This window comes from Sciurus carolinensis, chromosome 16 (assembly GCF_902686445.1).
Source record: "Sciurus carolinensis chromosome 16, mSciCar1.2, whole genome shotgun sequence".
Taxonomy (NCBI): domain Eukaryota; kingdom Metazoa; phylum Chordata; class Mammalia; order Rodentia; family Sciuridae; genus Sciurus; species Sciurus carolinensis.
The window spans coordinates 1,482,424-1,497,765 of record NC_062228.1 but is presented as its reverse complement, the minus strand read 5'-3'; the positions used below and the strand labels follow the sequence as shown (position 1 = coordinate 1,497,765).

General features: G+C 54.3%; 1 protein-coding gene across 7 annotated transcripts in view; it reads left to right on the top strand.

Annotated features, from left to right (window-relative positions):
* The window catches only part of Banp (BTG3 associated nuclear protein), an 84,280-nt gene that overhangs the window by 48,204 nt on the left and 20,734 nt on the right, over positions 1-15,342 (top strand). For all 7 annotated transcript variants that reach the window (XM_047528267.1, XM_047528266.1, XM_047528265.1 and 4 more), the window contains 2 exons: positions 3,386-3,625; positions 10,327-10,494. In XM_047528267.1, coding sequence (XP_047384223.1) covers positions 3,386-3,625; positions 10,327-10,494 — 408 coding nt within the window. The remainder of the gene's footprint in view (positions 1-3,385; positions 3,626-10,326; positions 10,495-15,342) is intronic.

Below are 15,342 nucleotides of genomic sequence, written 5' to 3'. Positions count from 1 at the left end.
CCACGAATGAGCATGTCTAGAAAATCTCCCTTAGCTGCTGCTGCTGCTGCTGCTGCTGCTGTGTTGAGACCCACAGCCCAGGATAGTCCCTCGATTACTGGTTGATCACCTCCATCAGATGGAGTGCCTGGAACCTGCTACTTGATGCTGGCCATGAATCGGAATCACTTAGGGCTTCTACCTGAATTTCTTTTCTTCTGTTGACCACATTGGTATCTCTGGGCCTGGGACTGGGCTATGGTCTTTTTAAAAAATTTTAAATTTTTTTGTAGTTGTAAATGGACAGCATGCCTTTATTTTATTTGCTTATTTTTATGTGCAGTGCTAAAATTCGAACCCAGTGCCTCACATGGGCTAGGCAAGTGCTCTGCCACTGAGTCCCAGCCCCAGCCCCAGCCCCTGCACTATGGTATTTTTTAAGGACAGTTTCCAGAAGCCTGGATCCAGAACTACCTGCTGTGCCAGACCCCTTGGCCTTGAGCATGTGAGGATACTTAAGATGTAGCCAGCCTCACTGTGCCCCCAGGGGAGTAAGCTGGGGATGGGAACCTGCAGGCCTGGTGAAGCTGCACTAACTGGGTCGTGCTGGGGCTGGAAGCAGAGTGGGGAGCTGTGCAGGGCAAGCCTGGAGGGGCTGGCACCATCCGAGTCTCTCTGGGAGCTCCGAGGTATGTGGTGGGCAGGAGCAGAGAGGGAGGCCAGGGAGGACTGTGCAGTGAAGGCAGGGTTCAGGGTGGCCCTGAGTTCAGCCTGGACAGCGTCATTACGGGCCACAGCACAGGAAGCAGCTGACTCCGGAGTCTTCCGCCCATAGGATCCCGGAGGCTTTTGCAGGCCCTCTGGTGTGCTTCCTCCAGGCCTGCTGGCCCCACCCCACCTGACTCCTCTGGGCTGGCATGCTGGGAGACTGGCGCATCTTACGCATCCTCACATACTAAGGCCAAGCCGAGGGTCTGGCTCAGTCAAAGCAATATGTCCACAGGGTTAAGGGAAACGGGTGACAGGCCACCACCACCCTGGCGAGTGGGCCTTCTGCACTGCAGGAGCCACGGGGCCACACCACCTCCACGGCACTCCACTCAGCTGCAGCTGGCCACTCCTCCCTTCCTGTGAGCCTCCTCCTTGGACTGCCTGGCAGCGAGTGAGGAGTTTGGGATGACTGCGATGACCTCCAGGGAGTACTGTTGCCTTTGGTGCTGCCTCATAGGTGGATTGCAGGGAGGAAGGTAGTGTGGACTGTGGTCCTGTGGGAGCTAACACTCGCCCTGAGCAAGACAGGGAGGTTCTTAATGGTAACTGGGAGTTCTCAGTGATGCTTGGATGGGATGTTGTCCTCCGTTTGGAAACAGTGCTGAGCTCTCTGGTCCAGTATTTACTTTAGAATCACTGAAACAGGTGGAGGTTGGCCAGGCAAGATTCGGCCTTCCTGTCACTTCTGGGGAAGGCCACAGTGATCTTTGGCAGTTTCAGAGATGAAGCTAAAACCTCTGCCCACTGTTCCTTGTGCTCTCCCTTGTCCCTGTGTGACTGGCAGGCAGGGTAGGCAGGTGTAGCCAGTGCCCCCACCTCTGATAGCACAGAGTACTGCTGCCCCTCGAAGCATGTTCACTGTTCGTCTCTGTACCCCCGATATTGAAATACTAAGTCCAGAGATTCTTGGTGTCAGCGATACCACCTTCTGTTTGACTGAAGTTTAGTTAAATCCCAGGACTCTGTCCTGCTCCATCCTTGGGGCAGCCACCCCCAACTCCATGGCTCCTCTGGCTTCACAATTGAACTTGGTGCCTTAGAATTAAGACCTGCAGCTGAGCCAGGCCTTAGACGGTGAGCGTTAGACCTGGTGGCAGGCACAAGGTTGTCCAAGACATAGTTGCAGATCAGTTAGTAAGTATCCTGGAGATTGGAGTCTTTTCACCATTCCCTCATGTCCCTAGACAGCCCCTGCTGGGTTCCCCTCCTACCTCTTGAGTCATGTGTCCACTTGACTCTATCCACTGGCTGAATGTAATAGTGACTGGCTGGTTTTTGCAAAAAGCGCCTGTATCTGAGCTGGTACCCATAGCACTACCTTTCCACTTCCTCATGTCTTACTTTGAGTTCTGAAAATCAGAGCTGTTTTCCATCCTCAGCTACAGCCAGGAGCCCAGCCGTAGTGCCTTGAGCAGTGCTTCCAGCCCTCACCTCACCCCCACCCCAGGGACGTGTGTTTGCGTGGACAGGGCTCCCTGCCCAACCCTGATGTTCTGTGGCAGTCCTTGTGTTCAGGGAACTGGGTGAGACTGGAGCTGTGGTCAGGGGCAGGCCTGGGCTCTGGGTGGTGTTGTAGGCCCTGCTGCTGCTGCTGCATACCTGCCCGGATCATGGCATAAAGCTGTCGTTCTGTACTCCTGACCTTTGAGATCACAAGTTAAAGCACTCTGGTCCACATGATTGAGGAAAATGCGTGTGGTGGGGAAGGAGCTTTGACCTGGAGAAGAGGAAAGGGATCCTGGTGCTCTGAGCAGGACCAGCGAAGGTGCTTCCCACAGATGGACTCCACACTCACTGCCAAGCCGTCCACAGAGGGCAGCCACAGAGGGGTGGGGGGCTGTCTGGATTGCTGGAGCAGAACTCAGGGGTGCTGTGGAGGCGGTGCATCCCCGCGGGCTAATACAGTGCAGAAGACAATGGTGTGCTCTCTGAGAGGCAGCTCAGAGCGGAGATGGGTGCACTGAGTTCTCATTTGGGACAAGCGCGCTCAGTGTGGCCATCACACCCGTGGTGGAGAGGATGCACAGGGAAAGTGGGTGCCCCTGCCCATTCTTGCTTGTGGGGGGCAGTGCTTAAAGCAGAGGGAAGACGTGAGGCTTGTTTTCTAGAGCTCATTGCACTGCCAGGGTGTAAAGAAAACCTGGTGTTTGAGCCCAGAGCTTGTTTATACCCTCCCTTCCCAACACAGGATGGCTTGGGCCTGGGTGAATTCTGGACTGCTCCCAAGGGCACTGCAGCAGTGGTACCACACCCCACGAGCTTAGGGCAAGACCCCTCCGGGTAGCTTCCCAACGTGTGGACAGCGCTCAGTACCCTGTCTTCTCTGTTGTCAGGGAGGTAACGAGGTGGTCTGGCTCCTATGGAAGCCTGGAGTGCAGCACAGAATGTCCACATGATGTGGTCTCCCTCATTTGACTTTCTGAAGTGAAGTAAGAAATCCAGGTCGCCTTTTTGGGCGAGGTATGGCTGCTGCTGTCAGACTCGAACCCTCCCTCCTGCAGCCACAGGGAGGTTGGGGGACAGCCGTGGGTCCACGTCCTGAGCCTGTTGGAGCAGGCGCTCAGGCCACCTGGAATGGGAGCGCTCCTTTGGAGCGTGCCCTGCAGCCGTCTCACCCAGGACCCGTCTCTTTCAGAGGACTACCCCAACGGCACCTGGCTGGGCGACGAGAACAACCCTGAGATGAGGGTGCGCTGCGCCATCATCCCCTCCGACATGCTGCACATCAGCACCAACTGCCGAACGGCCGAGAAGATGGCGCTCACGCTGCTGGACTACCTCTTCCACCGTGAGGTGCAGGCGGTGTCCAACCTCTCCGGCCAGGGCAAGCACGGGAAGAAGCAGCTGGACCCGCTCACCATCTACGGGATCCGGTGTAAGTGGGCCTCTCCCACTTCCTGTGGCTGGGGGTGGAGAGGACTGTGGAGGCTTTTGGTGAACCAGATTGGGGCCCACGTGTCCAGTGCTGGAGAGGGTGCTGGTCTTTGTGGTCACAGAGCTTGGAGGTTCAGAGACAAGAGTCCTCTAGGAAGGCATTGACTGATATCCCACAGTGAGAAGGACATCAGGGGGTGTGTTGCTCCAGGGACTTTGAAATTGTGGCCTTGTTTGTCCTTGGGCCCCTCTTGAGGAAGAGGGTGGGAGAGCTGGGCCTCCCCTGCCTCCTGTTGACCACGACTCTCCTGAGCAGCTGCTGGCAAGAGTGGAGTGCCTTCTGTCTCTGTCCTCCTGGTGCCTTGGCCTTGGTCTACAACACATGTTCCTATGTTGGCCTGGCCATGCTGGAAGCCAGGACAGTGCCTAGGATCAACCTTAGTTTTCAGTGTGGCCCGAGCTGCTCTCTCTGAAGAACGGCTCTTGCTCAAGGCTGTCATTCTACTGATGAGACTTACAAGAGGGGCACAGAAGGGCCAGATCCTTTTCACCAGTGCCCACTGGCCTGTTGCTTGCTCCCTAGGCCCTTTATTCAGAGTCCACCTGCTTTGGGAGCCAGCCAGCATGACTTCTGATGAGGCCCAGCAGGAAGCCAGTCAGCATGCAGCTCTGTCAGAGAGCCCAGGTCTGGAGCATGCTTCTGTGGCTTGAATCTGTGTCCAGCACACAGTATTCCGGTGCCCACGATGGAGGAGGCACGTGCTGCAGCCCTGTCCTCAGATGTAGCCCTCCACGTTGCACATGACCCTTTCTGTTAGGAAAGGTCTGCAACCTGGAGCTGATGTTTTTATTAGCTCTCACCAGGAACAGCTCCCAGAGTCTGCGCAGGCTGGTGGAAGGTACTGTCCCCACAACCAAGGGGCAGGCCTGGGCTCTCTGGCCAGGAGTCAGCCTGCCTGCTGTGCTTCTCCGTATTCAGGCAGCTGCCACACACAGGGGTCAGAGGTGTGGGACACGTGCAGAGCCTGTGTTGTCGCCCTCTCGGGTTCTGTAGGCTCCACTCATGGGCTGCTGGCACCCACGTCCAGCAACCCCTGGGCCTGTCCCTGGTGGCTTCTGGGCAGTGCTGGACAGTGAAGGCTGGTGCAGTGGCTTTGCTGGGGCTTTCCTGGAGGCGGGGGGGTGCTCCTGGAGAATGGCACAAACCCTTGTCTACACTCGCAGCCCAGGTGCTGTGCAGGTGCCTTCAGGGCTATAGTCACAGCCCAGCACTGGACAGCCTGGACTTGATGGAATCGAGGTGCTCCTGACTCAGTGCACATCTGCTGTTGGTGTCACAATAATCTATACGCAATGGAGAAGGAGTTTACAGATGTTCCTCCTCAGTGTGCCAGGGAGTGTGGTGTGCCCCTCTTGTGCCATCTGCATGGCTCCCTGTTAGCACCTGGGACACCACCATCAAGAGCAGGCTGGGGGCTGTTAGAGGAGGAAGGGGCAGGTCTGGTCTGTCATAGCCAGTTCACTGGAGCTGCACTGTGGCTCAGAGCTTGTGTCCTACACACTAATTTCTAGGCTGTGACCCTGTGTGTGCCATTTCACCAGGAGGAACAGGGAGCCGGTGTTGGACCAGGGTACTGTGCACTTGGGAGCCTCACCTCTGGGTAACTCTAGTTGTCCATTGCTGCAGGGGGCAGCTTTAGAGTGAGTGTGGCGGCTGTGGTCCTTGCTTAGTAGATAGCCATGTGACCAAGTCCAGGGCCCGGGGGGAGGCCTTGGACAGGGGATTCCAAAGAACCACATCTGTGTTTCAAATGTTCACAGTGGGGGCGTGTTCCGTGTCTTCCTTCCCTTGGGGCTTCAGAGTGCCCTGCCCGTGTGTCCTGAAATTAGACACAGGGCAAAGCTCCAGAGGTTGTGGAGGACAGGGAAACAAGGAGCCGCAAGGCCACGGGGTGTGTGCAAGGTTCTGCCCTGCCATTGTCAGACTGGTGCTCATAGTGCTTCCGTTCACTTGGCAGCTCCTGCTGGAGTCGGTTCTTGGGGGAAAGGGGCACAGGCTGTTGATTAGGACCTACCCATGACTGCTGGCCCCTTGCTGGCCTCTGAGCCTCTGCTTCCTCAGGGGATGGGGAGAAACCTGGCAGAACTGCTATCGGGCTCTGCCAGTGGATGTGGCCCTCTACGCCTGTGGAGCCCCTGGCAAGGGGTGGTGTGTGTGCACAGATCCACTCCGCTGGGTGCAGCCCTCAGGCTGAGTGGGAGCCCACCTGGTGCACCTGTGTGTGTCAGTGAGGCCTCTGCAGTCAGGTGCCGCTGGGTGTTCAGATGACCCTGAAACGCTCCAGCTGCTGGCCTGCCTTTTCTCGCTTTCCTGCTTTACTGCTTACTGCTGGTTACTCCTCCGAACACAGCACAAAACGCACACAGACTGAGGCCTCAGCTCAGCTCGTGATGGGAGCAGACTGGTATTGTCACCTGCCTCCTCCTGCTGCCCCTTCCAGAGTCTGCAGTGACACCCAGGGCTTGAGGCTCCAGCCTGCAGCCATCATCGTTGGGCCCGGGCTGCCCATTATGGAGAAGACTGGCCTACATTTCTTCTTCCTGTTTGTTGACAGAAATATTTTCTCCTTTTTTTCCCCCCTGGAGACAGAAATCTGTATTTTGAAACACATAGTAGGTCACATCTCTAAATACCATTTTTGTGAAATGAGGGAACATTTTTATTGAAGGGGGGATTTGCTTTCTTGGGTACTGACTTTTCGAGGACTCCCAAGAATCAATGGGCCTCCCAGAATGTAGGGCAGCTAATGAAATAGTTTGTGTCCCACCAGAAGTTGTGCATTCTTGTAACTTTGGGAACTGTGGAACCTTCTTTTAAGGAGTGTGTTCTTGTTACTTGAATTGAGAGTGCAGGCATGTTTCTTACAGCTTTTCCTATTGATCATATGAACCTTGACTTTTAAACTCCTCAGAAGAGCTAGTCCTAACCCGTAAGGTGCCAGAAGTGAAGTGAAAACACAATCAACACCCCCCGCCACGGCCTTTGGGGGCATCTGTGAAGAAGGCTGGTGTGGATGGGAGACCGCTGGGCCTCTTGGGTGCTTGGTGGGAGTTTGCTTGATTTGCACAAAGTCCCACACTCCCAGGTGACCCGCAGAGGGCTACAGTCCCCCTTTTTTAGCAGACAGTCTTCTGCTAGAAGTCACAGGACACAGGTGTGAGGTGCACATTTACCTCTGGGAGCCCCGGTCTGTCTTCTCCACCTGCTGTGTCCTGCAGGGTGTGCTGAGTTCCTGGGACGTCTGTGGAAAGTCCTGGGGGCTGGGGGCTGGGAACCCAGAGGTGGCTCTCTGATGGCTCTGAGGCCATGTGGCCAAGTTGCAGTTCTTGGCAGGGCTGTACCTCCTCTGAAGGGGCTGTCCCTCTCCCAGCTTGTGTTTGGTGGTGGCACTTCTTGGTACTCCCTACCTCCTGGCAACCTGGCTCCAGCCCCTGCCACATTGCCACAGGGCCCTCTTTTCCAGTGTGTGCATCTGTCCTTTTCTCCTCTCCATATAAGGACACCAGTCACACTGGGGCAGGAGCCACTGGTATGACCTCATTTTCACTTAATGAATCACATCTGCACAGACCCTGGTTCCCAGTGAGGTCATACTCTGAGGTCCTGGGAAGGATGTGAAATTGAGGGGGTGCTGCTCAACCCACTGCAGAGGAGTGGGTTCCTCTGAACTTGCTGGTTGGGTACTGTCCCTTCCCCAGCACTGCAGGGTAACAGGTGAGGCTTCTGCACGTGTGCCAGGGACACAGGCTGTGCACAGGCACTCAGCATGGCAGGGGACACTGAGTGCACCAGTTTGACCGAGAGCTGGGCTGGGGTCAGGTCAGTTGAGGCTGGTGGCTGGCTGAGAAGAAGCCTGTGAGAGATGGAGACCAGCGGAAGGCCCCTCATCAGCAGGGACCTGGACGCTGTGCCTTGAGGCCGCGGAGAGCAGCACAGGGGCTCAGCGAGCTGAGGATCCATGTCTTTTTCATCACAGTGCATGCAGTGGTGGTGGTGGGACACTGGCTGGATGTGTACAGGTCTGTAGTGTCACCACGAGGACACTCGCTCAACTGCCCATTCAGAGCAGTGTGGACTCCTGTTGCTCTTCTGGGCCAGCTGCTATCAAGTGAGGTCTGTGATTTCAAGGAATAGATTGCTGATGCTTGTGTCCTGCTTTGCTTTCTCCTTGAACTTGAGAGCGTGCTAACAGGGAACGTGTCTGATGAGCCCAGCGTGCCACCCACCGAGGCGGGACTGCAAGCCCTGCCCTCGAGTGCCACCTGCCCTGTCCCACAGCGCCTCCCAGGTGCACCGCCAGCCAGACTTGCTGGGGAAAGCCGGGAATCTGCTTTTGTGATTTGAACCCACATCAGAGTGGCAGTTCTGCAGGGTGGGGAGGCAGTTACTTGTTGGGGAGTTGCTTTCTGTCCCAGGTGGGCTGCCCGGCAGCTAGCCAGGGCAGGGCAAGAGCTGGCTGGGGCCTCCCCTGAGCCTGGTGGACAGGCATGGCTCCTCCCAGACCCGGCCAGTGGCAAGGACTCACCCCTGTGCTTTCCAGTAAGCTGAGCGTGGCTCCATGGGCAGCAGGCAGCTCGAGGGCCAGTGCTGGCAGCTTCTGTTTTTGTGCGCTCTCTGCCTTCTGCCTCCCAACTCCCCAGCGCACTGACACAGGGGAGGCAGCCTGAGCACAGAGCAGCAGCAGGACGGGTGTGCTTTTTGCCTGGCCTCCCCGAGTGTCTTGCTGGGCTGTGCCGAGGGCCTCAGTGGAACCACATCTCCTCTGCGCTGGCACTGGAAGGTGGGATTGTATGCGCTGCTCACTGCCACCTGGCCTTTGACTTCATAAACAATTCTTCTGACTTTTGCCTCAAAACTGACTTGAAGGTGAATGACATTCTTTTTCCTCAGGGCTGTTAAATGTGAAGCAAATTAAGGTAGTTGGCTAGTTGCGGGTTCTGCAGTGACCATGTCAGCAGTGGGTCCTGTCACTGTGGTGGTCACTATCCTGGGACTTGGCGAGGCTTTGCCCTGCAGGTAAAGCCACACGTAGCATATCGTGATCACTCAGTAGATATTTATTGAGTGACGATTCTGTGATTTCTTCAGAGGTGACCTGAAAGTCATAGTCCAGAAATTTGCTGTCTGATTTATAGATGACCTTTTTTGTTGGAGGCTGAGCATGCTGTTCCCATTCTGTTGGCTGCGCTTTCTGATCCTGTGAGTTCTGCACTGTCTTCATCCACTCTTTTTTAATCTAAATCACAGGATTTCGTTGCCATTGCATTTCTGCCCTAAACACATGCTCATTTAGAAAGTCAAGAACTGTCTTCAGAACAATGACAGCAACAAACCCGCTGATGCGTAATATAGTACTTAAAAAACAAGCACTTCCTTTGTTTTGATCAGTTCTGGTATTTTGCTCTCAACAGGAGCAGGTGTTCGGGGACAGGGCCATAGTTTAGCTCTCAGTGGATGGTCCAGACTCAGGGCGATTCATTCTCAAAACAGGAAGTATTTCAGTGTGAGCTTCTGACCACTGCAGTTCTGTTTCATCTGTTTGCCTGCAGCGTGTGGCTGGCAGAGAGGTCACTGCTGGAGTGGGAGAGGGCCTCATGAGTCCCATGTCCCGCTGGGTACGAGGAGGGCCTCCTAGATCCTCGGTCTCCTCATTGTTGCCTGGGAGCTCCTCTGACGCTGATCAGTGCTGCTTTGAGAGCTGTCTGTTGAAGGGCGACTGGACAAGTAGGTCCCGTGGGTGCTCCGCTCTGCCAAGTTGCACTTCAGGAAGGTGTGCACCCATGTGCACCATCCCTGCCCAGGGATGGCGTGTAGGTAGTGCCCTTTCCAGGTGTGTGGAGGGTGCCCAGGCAGAAGCACTGCACAGCACACAGTCCTGCACTGGAGCTGCTGTGTTCAAGGAGAAATGTGGAAAGGCAGGGGCGTCCACAAGCGAGCGTCAGACCTGGGGTGCTGGAGCGTGTCTCCAGACGGCCTGTGGTCACCTCATATCCATGGAAGAGCTAAGCATCTGCCGTGTGCCAGAAAAGGCTGGCTTCCTGGCGCGCACAGGTAGATAAATCCAAGCTCCAGAGTTTGTGAGAGACTTCAGGAGCAAGCACCACACCTGTGTGCATTTCGTGCCATGGGAATGTGGGGCGGGTGGCGCAGCAGGAGGCTGAGGGCAGGTGGGGCTGTTGAGGCCCAGGCTAGGGTGGCTGAGCAGACAGGTGCAGACAGAGGGGTAACCGCTGCAGTTTTGGAAAACCAGATCTGACCACATTGTTGGGATCCTGATTTGATTCTCCTGGCATTTGGGACATGAGAAACTGTCCATGAGTTTGGGATGGCAGAGGGGGGACTGGACTGCAGCGAGCCTGACATTTCTGCATTTCTGTCCCCCAGCGTGTGGTTGCGTCAGGTCCTTTACAAGTGAAGTGAATTGAAAGGAGGTGTAACTGTGTCTGAATGCGTCTGGGGTCTGATCTGGGAAGGCCTCGTTCCCTGGCTGTCTTCTCTGGTGAAATGTGCCAAGAATTGGGTCAGCCTTTGGTAGCTGGGCTATGGCAGCTGGCCCCTTCAGTGTTCAGGTTACTCGCAGGCAGCAGGGCCCTGGAGGATGGCTGTACCTCACTGCTCTCCTTTGGGATGTGTTCTTTCAGGTCACCTTTTCTATAAGTTTGGAATCACGGAGTCTGACTGGTATCGAATCAAACAGAGCATTGACTCCAAATGCCGGACAGCGTGGCGGCGAAAACAGCGAGGCCAGAGTCTGGCGGTCAAGAGCTTCTCGCGGAGGACACCGTCCTCATCCTCGTACAGTGCCTCAGGTAGGCCCTGTGGCAGGTGGTGTGAGTGAAGCCTCGGGGCTCAGTGCAGGGGGAGGCTTCCCACCTGGCTGAGTCTGCAGCGGCCACTAGGGACCCTTCTCTCTGGGTCCACAGGAGGGTGGCGAGGCTGTTCAGAGGGTCCAGCAGCCCTGTCCCATTCATCTCACCAGTGGAATGCCTTGACCACGGGCAGGAAGACTGGGGCCTTTGGGCTCTGAGTTCCTGTGGACTCCAGAGCAGAGGGGGGTTTGCCCAGACCCTCCTGCTGCTGCTGCTATGGAGCCCCTGTGCCTCTGACTGACTTAACCACAGTAGCAACAGTATCGTCGGTGTGGCAGGGTGACTGCAGATGAGGGGTTGGGGGAGTACCCAACCCCTCTTTTCTCTCTTCTCTAATTGTGAGCTTACGGACTCAGACTTCTCCAGATAGTAGAGGCAGGGTCAGCCTCCCTCAGGTGTGTTGGAGGGGCTGCCTTCCCTGGGAACATGCTCATCCGCCATGCTGGTACGACTCTGGCTTTCTACTGCTTTTCGCCTGAGACAACATTTATCAAGTATTTGAATTAAATGATCTTTCTAGACTCCCCACAGCAGCTCCCGTGGCAGGGCTCTGGGAACCCCAACCCTAACAGGGCCGTTCCAAGAGCGGCCATGGTGGAGACACTCTTCTGAGCGCCGCAGCGCAGATGGCCCGAGCTCTTCTTGCACACCCTGGGGAGCGACTTCCTCCTGGCTGTCTCAGTGGTTATCAGACCTCAGCTCTGGCTGTTGCTGAGGTCCTTGAGATGGAGCTGGGAGCTGGGTGGGCCATACAAGGCGTACCCTGGGCAGTGCTCTCGTGAGTGGCTGCAGGGAAGAAGCCGTGAGCAAGGACTCCAGGCCTTGGGCCACGCCTAGCAGGCCATGGAGGAGAACTGCACTGTGCTGTCTCGCACGGTGCAGCCACTGTGACCGTTGTGTGGACACAGCAGCAGGAGTCAGGACTCCTGTCGCCTGGGCAGGAGGCAGCAGTCAGGCTCCATTCCCACTTCATCAAAGTGTGGAGCTGCGAGGAGCGGCGGCTGGAAGTGTGCGCATGCATACCTCCGCGGTGGCTCTCTAGGCAGTGGGACGACAGATTTATTTCATTTATGTCTTTGTGTTTAACTATGACTTCCACATTATTTCCAGTGAACACTGCATTAATGTTATAGCTTTTAAAATGCTGTTTAATGCAAGGAGAGGATAGTTTTGCTTTTAGGGACCATGCAGTAGCAGGGCCAGAGTGAAGTCTTCTGTAGACACCTGGACACAATCTAAGAAGCTGCTGTGCAGAAGCTGGGCAACAGGCTGCCAGGCCTGTGATCCCTGAGAGAAGGAAGCGGGACCTGCCCCCACTCTGGACCCCTCTGGAGTGGGAGGCATCAAGGCTTTCCAGCGAAGCACTCGGCTGGGTCGTGGGCTGTGAGGGGCTGAGGCAGTGAGAGCGGTGGAGGGGAGAGGCAGGCTCCCTGTTGAATGTGTAATGCCTAAGAGGCACATGCCTAGAGGGACATTCCTAAGCTCACCCTGGGCCGAGGGGTGTCCAGTTTCCACCAGGCAGCATGCAGAACCCTCTGTGACAAGCCCAGCTTTCAGCTGGGCACCAGAAGGCCTTGCCTGTTCAGGCTAAACTATCCCCAGAGAAAAATCGCCATGCTCTTGACAGGAAGACAGCACAGTCTAGACTCCTGACGTGATAAGATTTACAAGACCCACTATCCAATCAAAAAAACCAGGTGCACACCTGTAATCCCAGCGGCTCTGGAGGCTGAGGCAGGAGGATCACAAGTTCAAAGCCAGCCTCAGCAACAGCGAGGTGCTGAGTAACTCGGTGAGACCCTGTCACTAAATGAAATAAAAAGGGCTGGAGATGTGGCTCAGTGGTCAAGCACCCCTGAGTTCAACCCCTGATACCAAAAAAAAAAAAAAAGTAGCAGAGGGCAGGAGAGTGTGACCAGAAAACCAGTGTATAGGAAGAGCAGTCTGCAATGAGCCAACCAAGGCACTAGCATGTCTGCTACAAGCATCTTAAGGGGGAAAAGGAATGTAGTGGAAGTAGAGAAGTAGAAGATACATAGAGAGCCACGTGAACTTCTGGATGTGGACCCCAAGGGCAGGGGTTGCCAGGGCACGGTGCCATTCTTGATATTAGACACGTCCCGTGGTTTCTTTCATCAAATGGGAAATCTGAACCCAAGTTAAGTTCCTGGCCAGAGTCAGTCTCTTCACAAATCTGGAAACTACTAGATGTGGTATCCTGCATTACTGGGATACTGCAAGATCTCAGGGGCGTATTCAAGGCCACCCTGGGCGCAGCTCTGTCTACGCAGGTGCAGGTGCAGACGCAGAGCCTCGTGCGAGACAGGCTCTTTGTTGGTGTGCTCAGGTGCTGCAGCTCCCCGGAGCCCGGATGTTGCGGGGCACTGTGCACAGTAAGGTCCTGCTGCATTCGGGCGGCCTGACCTGTGATCACAGAATGTTTTGGAGCCTTTGAAAGGACTGTTCAGAGACAGGCTTTGTGGTGGTGCCGGGATGTTAGGCTGTTGTCATTGGAGGCTAAAGGGTTTGGACTTCAGACCTCAGGATGCGATTGGTCCTTTGGTGCCTGGAGAAGTGGCTCCTTGGCATGGGACTGCCTAGAGGAGGCGCAGCACCAGCAGGTGTGGGAGGCGGGCTGTGGCCCAGCCAGTGTTTTTCACTCATCCTGGGGTCACAGGGCCAGCACTGCATACCTGTTCTTCACTGATGTTCTCCATGCGTGTCCTGCCGTGGCTGGTAGCTTTGGGACTTGGTGCTCAGGTGGACTTGGCATGGAGCTGGCCTTCTCCACACTCTACTTGCAGGTGGACCACTTAGCACTCACCTTGCGTTCAGATTCTGATGGAGATGTCAGGGCAGTGGCCTGAAAGTGTTTCTAACCAGCTCCCAAGTGACACTCACACTGCCTGCCTCGCCCATCCTTGAGCCAGGCTGTCAAGTGCATGGAACATGTAGGTCATGGGCAGGTTGACCTTCTGGTCTGCTGCTGACTTTGCGGGTGGAAATTGAAATGCCTTTCTCTCCAACTCGGGTGAGCTGTGGTTTTCTTGTTTAATTTTACATTTTTTTTACTTACTAGTGTTTCTCTTCCAATCATCAATGTTTCATTCAACTGGATGACTGTAACTCAGTTTAATGATAGTTGTTCATTAGATTGTCAAGTGTTTCTCTAAGATGCTGTGAATGTGTTCACTCGTGAATGTTGTTGGTCTCTGTGGGTCACAGCTAGCCGTCGTGAGACATGTCTTCTGTGCCTGAGTGCTGGGCAGGTCCCAGAAGTGCCATGTCCAGGAGACCCTGGCAGCTGACTGCTCTGGGTTGGCTTTTGAAGTCGGTGTCTGGTGTGCCTCTCCTGAGAGGCGGGCCACACCTGTGCCAGGGCAGGGCCTTCCTTGCTCTTCTCTTTGGTCCGCTGTCTCCAGTTTCCATTCCCACTGAGAGCAGCGCTGCCCCCTCTGCCTTCTATGCCCCAGTGTTTGGAGGAGGAGTGACCAATGAAGGGCAGAGGGCAGGGTGAGTCCTCCAGACCCTCAGTGAGGGTGATCAGCACAGGTGTACCCTGTGGCTTGAAGTGCTCCCTGTCCAGGGGAGCATGGAGAGTGGCTTCTGAGTGTTGGCCCACGCTCTCCCAACAGGGCATGGTGGCCATCTTCCTCACCAGGGTTGCAGTCAAATGAGTTGAGGATGGGGAAGACCTTTTTTTAAAAGCACTCTGCTTTGTAAACTTCCGTTGATTTAATTGTTATCTATTTGAATATGCTAAATTCTTGGGCAAAATTAGATAAAATAAAGTAGATGGTCAGGTTAAGGGACTTCTAGAATCTGCTATCGTTCTTTAGGTGTCTAATCTTGGCCTAACAAAGCTATTCTGGTATTTAAGTCTATTTTGGCGACAAATAACCCAATACAATGTAATTAAGCCAGAGTTCTGTTAATATGGAATTGGTAGTCATTCAGTGGGGTTGTCTTGTTCACCTCTGAATTCTCATTAGACAGAAAAGGAACTTCCAAACAAATACTCTAGGTGAGATCCTGTGCCAAGGATAATCTATTTAAAGATGACTGTAAATGCCAGTTTGAATACAAATCATGAAAATACTAGTTTCAAGAGAGTTTCTAAAAATTGAATGGTTAAGCACTGTACCATGCTGTATGGCAGCACGGCGTAGGTGTTTACCTGTGCTTGAGTTTAAGATGGCTTAATTTTACTGTTTAAAACATTCTGAGCGTTGTTTTCCTTGAGTCTCATTGGTGAGTTGGAAACCCTGGGTGGGCATCTGTGCTGTGACCAGTATTTAGAGTTGAAGAGGACCAGCTCTTGAAATCCATTGCCTGCACATCTGGGTGTAGCTGTCTTCACTTCGGGCCAGGGTAGGTGGGGAGGCCCTGGGCTGGGCCCCGCCTTGGACGGCCTGTCTCACTGATGGCAATCTGCTGCCTCCTCTGTATGCCTGTGACCTGCATTAGTGTGTGTTCACCTCTGGTCACAGAAAAGTTGCCAGTGCGGATATTTGTTTTAGACTTTAAGATTACTCTGACTTTAAACTATGGGTTTAAATAAGTCTTCATATTGCACAGTTGTGGTGAGCTCCTGAAAGAATGGTAATTTCGATGATTTGAATCTTAGATTTGGAAATCATTTGTATCATACTAACAAATCCTATCTTCTGGGGTTTTTTTTGAACTCTATACGTAAGTGGAACCATTCTTCTTGGGTATATTTTTGAACCATTGGAGACTGTCAATCTCCACTGATTTTTTTTTTTTTTTTAAGTTAACATTGGAGCA